General features: G+C 39.4%; 1 protein-coding gene across 1 annotated transcript; it reads left to right on the top strand.

The window, feature by feature from the left end:
- Positions 1-429: 429 nt before the first annotated feature.
- Positions 430-4,373, top strand: LOC143788658 (speedy protein 1-B-like). Its single transcript, XM_077278480.1, has 7 exons — positions 430-562; positions 1,656-1,729; positions 1,955-2,049; positions 2,449-2,507; positions 2,677-2,759; positions 2,943-3,111; positions 3,480-4,373. The coding sequence occupies exons 2-7, from the start codon at positions 1,677-1,679 to the stop codon at positions 3,630-3,632; spliced, it is 612 nt and encodes a 203-aa protein (XP_077134595.1). The 5' UTR covers positions 430-562; positions 1,656-1,676; the 3' UTR covers positions 3,633-4,373.
- Positions 4,374-7,683: the final 3,310 nt, after the last annotated feature.

Raw genomic sequence — 7,683 nt, 5'->3', positions numbered from 1 at the left:
ACAAAAATGAAACTTGACCTTGTCATTAAGGGGGTTAAATAAAGACTTTACAGTGAGGATGAAAGCAGATGACAATTATTCTCTTACTCTCTCCATACACATTGGACGATCTAGTGAACATGTTCCACATCACACTTCTCTCATCACATGACTTTAGTATCATCATTATTACATAGGGCTTTCACTGCTGCCATTTTCCAAACATCAGTTAATAAATGGAACAACATGACAACTTCCCCACATAACACTAATTGGAATAAATAGGAAAACTACAAAGATAGATATAAAAGTAATACACTGCATCTCCTTATAGCATTAATAGAATGCGCTTTCCCTTTAAATTTAGTGCCGCATGCATCATGTGCCTCAACCATCAACCAATAGCATCGCAGGATTTGAACTCAAAGAAAGAAACAAAACGTCAGTTGGTGCCAGTCTGCGATTGCTCTAATAGAGAAAAGACAGGCTCCTTACTGATTACTAGAAGTGACAGTTTTTTGGATTTGTACCTGGATCATTACCTGCTGATTGGAAGACAGCCACCACCGACCGCCCTACAGAGGTGAGAATCATTGTGTCAGGAATAAACTGCTGATTTATGTCATCCCGGATACTGACAGTTGGGATCTATCCTGAAAGCAAAAGATTTCACCATAAAAACCCAAATATAGATAATGGGGTGATTATGCATAAATGGGATAAAATATGGTGATTTTGAATAAATATTTAAAATGTGGATAATGAGGTGTAAATATTAATCTGAAACACATGGGGCCACATATTTCTACTAGCAATTCCCAGATCCAATATTTAGAAGTGCCATTATTAGCCTGTGTATAATAGTTATATAATACATAGTTGACCGATTATATACAGTTATGGCAAAAACTAAGAGACCACTGCAAAATTTTCAGTGTATCTGATTTTTCTCTTTATAGGTATATTTTTGAGTAAAATGTAAATTGTTGTTTTAGTCTACAAACTTCTGACATCTCTCCGAAATTCCAAGAAATAATTTTATTTTTTTTTCTGAAAAGGAGAAATGGTCCAAATTTTTATTAAAAAATGCATTGCTTGCAGACCTCAAGTAATGCAAAGAAAACAAATTCATATTCATTTAGAAACAACAATACTAATGTTTTAACTCAGGAAGAGTAAAGAAATCAATATTTTGTGGGATACCCATGATTTTTAATCACAGCTTTCATGCATCTAGGTTTTCAATGGGGTTCAGGTCTGGAGATTGGGCTGCCCATGACAGGGTTTTGATGTGGTGGTCTCTTAATTTTGCCAGAGCTGTATATATATTCCATGGGACTGGAGCACCGTCGGTATAAGAATGTGATCAGGCGGCTTACATTTAAAGCACCACTTCAACAGTACAAACAGAACAAAACACTTGAGTGGTGTTTTAAGTATAAAATACGGTTTGTTTTGCTTACTAGCTACAGCGCCACTTCTGTCAGTGGGTCATGTTGGGTATTAATATTAAATACCAATCAAGTCAATAAAGCTGCAATACCGCAACACATGTAATGCGGGCCGTGGTAGTTACGTTTTGGGTTACACATTAAGTTGATAGCATTACTCTACTAGAGATCCTATAGAAAGAGCCATGCTCTGCATATTCAGGTTTTCATTTTTCTGTATGTTAGTTTCCAAGAAGAAGAGTAAAAATGGCCATGAGGAAGCGGAAGAGAGAACTGATCGCCCAGTATGAAGAGGAGTGGTAAGTAGTTGAGGTTACATCACTGCAGTCATCACAATCTATACACTTACACCGGCAAATCCATAGTGACCATTACACATCACCACTACACATATTTATGCCATTTACATCTCAAAACTCATGTCAGATCCCCGTGAGGAGAACACTCATCAGGATGTAAGTGAATTATGTGTAGTCATAGTACGACCATGTGCATGACGCCTAATACTACCTCTTCTGTTACAGTTCACGATCTGCCACCCAGGAAGAGGCCAAGAGGAGGAAGACAGAAGATGACATCCCCCAGCCAGAAGAGCGGGCAGCTTTCACCACACTCCTTGGTAAGACTCATTGTACCTTCCAAGGTTTCCAGATACAAAGCATTAGATTATATGACATGTATTTTAATATTAATCTATTTCATGTGTATTATGGTAGAGAAACATGTAGAGAAGTGATCTCCCTCAGCCTCTTATACCTAGTATGATACGTGGTGAGCAGTGTCGTGGCTTTGGTTTCACCTCAATAGTGATGACATATCTTTAGGACAATTCTTCAGTATCTGATCAGTGGGTGTTGGGTGCCAAATCGCCATCAATCTGATATTAATGAGCTGTCCTGAGGATAATCCATCATTAATGAAGAGCTCTACAACCCCATTAATTTAAGATTAATAGCAATAAAAATGTTTTCAATACAAAGTTCATAGTGAAATAAATCTATTTTTCTCATTTTTGTAGAAGAAGAATACATCAGATGTTTTCTAGCCAGGGACAGCTGTCTTAAGATTTCGGACAAGGTATTATTGTAGTGAAGGATAAGAAATCATCCAGATCTGAGAAGATCCATCATAGGGAAATAAAGGGCTTCTTCTTATGTAACAGTGGCCAGATATTACCATACATAGGAATATACTGATATATATGTTCTGTATTATATATACCCTCTAACTCTACTCTTCCCTCTAGTATCTCCTCGCCATGGTCGTCGCTTACTTCAGGAGAGCAGGACTGCGATCTTCCGAATATAAAACCTTCTTCTTTCCAGCTCTGTGAGTCTCTTTTATTATTACACATAAATAACTTTGTCTTATAAATAACTTTGTTTTATTGTAAAACCAAGATATCTTTTCTACCACTTCGCTAAATACATGATAATTGCATTTGTTGTTGTTTGTCTGTATTTTCTTTTGAAGTGTATTATAATTTGTTTGGTTTCATTTCTCTCCCTCCAGGTTTTTAGCCAACCAGTTTGAAGAAGACGAGCCGTATCAACGGGAGATCTACCGCTGGGCCCTTGGATGGACGTGGAGCATGAAGAAGGACCGACTACTACAATTCCGCAATGTTCTGCTCACCAGGATGGAATTTCGGGCTTGGGTGGATCGAGCCACCTGTGATCTGGTTAGCAATATAAACAATAATCATATAAACTGATCTGTAAATATATATCACAATATAAACAGTATGCTTAAATGAATCCCTTAGACCTGATGGAGAGCTTGTACTTACTTTGCAAAGCCACGTCAAAATGGTTGTGTAATCCTGATATTAGGCAGAGCGTTTTATGAGTGCAGCCATAGCTGGACTCATGAAATGCTTGTTTTAATATCAATCAAGAAAACTTTAATAAGTGATTATAAAGTCATTCTCCCATAGATTTTCAGTAATCACACCAGTATCATCAGGTCTAAAATATATGCAAATTGGATTATGATTAATGGTGACATAATCCCTTTAAACTCTGATTGTAATCAATTTTTCAATTCTAGATCATGGCACAAGACCCTGACCACTGGGCATGGAAGAGAGAGAGGAATATCCATCACAGCTGGTCAATCCGTTGGTTCAGGAGGAGTAAAGCTTTTCCCTGCTCTCTCTGTAACATCGTTCCAGGTAAGAAGGAGGAAGATGTGAATATCTAAAGCCTGGAAACAGAGCTGTTAGACCTACAAGGAGAAGAACATGGCTGGAAGAGGAACAAAGCTGCTGGACCTACAAGAAGAAGAACATGGCTGGATGAGGAACATAGCTGCCGGTACTACAGGAAGAACAGCTAGAAGACATGAGGGATGAAAAACTGGAGAAAGTAGAGAAGTATGCTTAATAGTCACACACTGAAAATTCACATCTCACTGTACACAGATAACATACAGACACTTCATATACTGTACACATAGACACACTATGATGTTGTAATGAGTGACTCATTTCTTAAATTTAAGAGGGGACTGGATACCTTTCTTGAAAGGTATAATGTTACAGGGTATATATATTAGATTCCTTGATAGGGCGTTGATCCAGGGAACTAGTCTGATTGCCGTATGTGGAGTCAGGAAGGAATTTTTTTCCCCAATGTGGAGCTTACTCTTTGCCACATGGGGTTTTTTTGCCTTCCTCTGGATCAACATATTAGGGCATGTTAGGTTAGGCTATGGGTTGAACTAGATGGACTTAAAGTCTTACTTCAACCATAATAACTATGTTACTATGTTATATTTTCACACTTGTACTTTATAGTGGTAACCTCCCTTAGTATGCCCGGAGGAAGGGCAGTACAGCAGCCATGGTTTCCCTACAGGTTTCCACCACTGGGGGTTTTCCTGTCCTGAGTGTTGCTGTATGCTCTTTGTGAGTGATGGAAGGTAACCAGCACATATAAAGCATATAATAAACTTCACACTATTTAAACTTTCCATGATGTGTCTGAGTGTTTATTTGATACTTTTATGCGTGGACAGGACCGCCATCAGGGCATTACTGCCCTCACTGTAGTGAGGGACCCGGAGAGCAAAAGCACTTCTGCTTTTTCACAGGGCCCGAGGGTATAATAAATTAAACTGAAGAAAATATGAAGTGCTGACTTCATAAATATAAAATATATTTTATTATTTAATCAAAATCAATAATAAAGAAAATATATGCAGGGTGTACATCAAGAAGGAAACAACACGTGCCACCTAGTGAGCACTTACAGTACTTGGGCTGTCATAGTACGGGACTACTGTTATACACAGGAATAAATGAAAGTATATAAAGGATATTATAAATCCAGCAGATAAACATACATCACCTCAAAAGAGGGGAAAATAACCACAGCAGACAAAAAGTTATCAGTATAACTCAAGTACATCCATAGCTTCTCTACGCATACTTATCCTAATAGAGGTAATGTGTAATGGTAGCTCATATGGATATATCTAAAGTGCATATTGCATCAATGCATATTCCTCTGAGGACATAGCTTACCCGTATTAAAGGTGCAAGTGCAGACTAGTGATCCCCAGGGTTTGCACCGACGTGGGTTTCGAGTACGCTTTCTCACAGGGGTAGAACATTTGGCATGTCATGCCTGCTTTTAAGTGTATGGGATGATTGGTCTCCAGTGTGCCAGCGTGTGCGGCCAGAGACCCGCGCCGGAAGTACCGTCACCTGATCAGCCTCTCTGGATCCTTGCACGTCCGTATGCAACCATACAGCTCTGGCAAAAATTAAGAGGCCACCGCATCAAAAGCCCTGTCATGGGCAGCCCAATCTCCAGACCTGAAACCCATTGAAAACCTCTGGAATGTAATCAAGAGAATGATGGATAGTCACTCACAAGCCATCAAACAAAGATGAAATTCTCACATTTTTGCACCAGAAGAAGTGTGAAAGACTGGTGGAAAGCATGCCAAGAGGCATGAAAGCTGGGATTGTAATCATGGTTATTCCACAAAATATTGATTTCTGAACTCCTCCTGAGTTAAAACATTAGTATTGCTGTTTCTAAATGATAATGAACTTGTTTTCTTTGCATTACTTGAGGTATTTAAGCACTACTTTTTTTTACATTTTGACCATTTCTCCTTTTCAGAAAAAAAATACAAAATTTATTGCTTGGAAATTCGGACACATGTTGTCAGAAGTTTATAGACTAGAAGAACAATTTACATTTTACGCAAAAACATACCTATAAAGAGAAAAATCAGAGAAACTGAAAATGTTGCAGTGATCTCTTAATTTTTGCCAGAGCTGTATATGTTTGTTACAGTCAAGTCCCCTACTGTATGACAATAGGAATAGAAGAATATTTTGGTGGCCTCTGGATCAGGCCTCTATAACACACTAGATGCTACAAACTATTTTAAAGTCCGGTCCCCTAATGTATGACACCAGGAACAGAAGCATAGCAAACTATTTTATAGTCAGGTCCCCTATGGTATGACACTAAGAACAGAAGAATATTTTGGTGGCCTCTGCATCAGGCCTCTATAACACACTAGATGCTACAAACTATATTAACCCCTATTCAGCATCGGGTGTAACAGTACACCGATATCGGACACCCTCCCTTTGATGTGGACTCCGGCAGTGAGCCCACATCTTTCCCGTCACATGTCAGCTGTTTTGAACAGCTGAACAACTGTTTTGAACAGCTGACATGTGCCCTGAACATCCGCGGGTAGAATCTCGATCCACCCGCTGCTATTAACCAGTTAAATTCCGCTGTCACTGACAGCTGCGTTTAACAAGCGCTTCAAGCATTTGCGCCGGAAATCAGCGCATTGTTGACCCCATCACATGATCGTGGGTCACTGATGGGTTGGCATGACAACCAGAGGTCTCCTGCAGACCTCTATGGTTGTCACTGCCGGATGGCTATGAGCGCCGCCCGGTGGTTGGCACTCATAGCAAGTGAGTAATTCTGCTACATACAGGGGATCTGTTCATCGCCTGTATGTAGCAGTGCCGATCGGGTTATGGTAGCTTCTAGTCACCCATGGAGATTACTGAAGCATGCAAAAAGTAAAAAAAAAAAAAAATAATATAAAAGTTCAAATCACCCCTTTTTCGCTCCATTCAAAATAAAGCAATACAAAACAAACATACACATATTTGGTATTGCCGAGTTCAGAATCGCCCGATCTATCAATAAAAAAAGGATTAACCTGATCACTAAACGGAGTAGCGAGAAAAAAGTAAAAATGCCAGAATTATGTTTTTTTGGTCACCGTGACATTGCATTAAAATGCAATAAAGGGTGATCTAAAGACTGTATCTGCACCAAATGGTATCATTAAAAACATCAGCTCCCGCAGGCAATAAATAGGCCCTCACCAAACCTGAGATCATGAAAAATTGAGATGCTACGGGTATCAGAAAATGGCGCAATTTAATTTTTTTTTAACAAATTTTGGATTTTTATTTCACCACTTAGATAAAAATGAAGCTAGATATGTTTGGTGTCTATGAATGCATAATGTCCTGGAGAATCATAATGGCTGGTCAGTCGTAGCATTTAGTGAACAAACTAAAAAAAACAAAAAACAAAAAACAACTGTGGGATTGTACTTTTTTGCTATTTCACCGCACTTGGAATTTTTTTCCCATTTTTCAGTACACAGTATGTTAAAACCAATGGTGTTGTTCAAAAGTACAACTTATCCAGCAAAAACAAGCCCTCACATGGCCATATTGACAGAAAAATATAAAAGTTATGGCTCTGGGAAGAAGGGGAGCAAAAAACAAAAACGCCAAAACGAAAATACCCCCGGTCTTATTAAAGGGGTTTGAAGGGAATCTGTCACCCCAAAAATCGTATATGAAATAAGGCCACCGGCATCAGGGCTTATCTACAGCATTCTATAAGAAAAAGGTAAGAAAAACAGGTTATATTATACTCACCCAGGGGTGGTCCGGGCCCTATGGGCGTCGCGGTCCGGTGCCTCCTATCTTCATACGATGATGTCCTCTTCTTCTCTTCCTGCCCCAGCTCCGGTGCAGGGGTACTTTGTCTGCCCTGTTGAGGATAGTGTGCAATGTGCAGGCGCTGGGAAAGGTCAGAGAGGCCTGGCCTGTGCACAACACAGTTGTAGGACCTGTGCCTGTGCTGGAAGGTACATTTAACAGCCACACTGGACACTAGCTAGCTGCACTATCTGACTGATATGCAACCACCTAGCTAACTAGTTAAAATCTTGCTGCTAACAGTGA

The sequence above is a fragment of the Ranitomeya variabilis genome, chromosome 8 (assembly GCF_051348905.1).
Source record: "Ranitomeya variabilis isolate aRanVar5 chromosome 8, aRanVar5.hap1, whole genome shotgun sequence".
NCBI lineage: Eukaryota > Metazoa > Chordata > Amphibia > Anura > Dendrobatidae > Ranitomeya > Ranitomeya variabilis.
The sequence above is the reverse complement of the archived record's forward strand: the minus strand, read 5'-3'. Positions and strand labels throughout refer to the sequence as shown.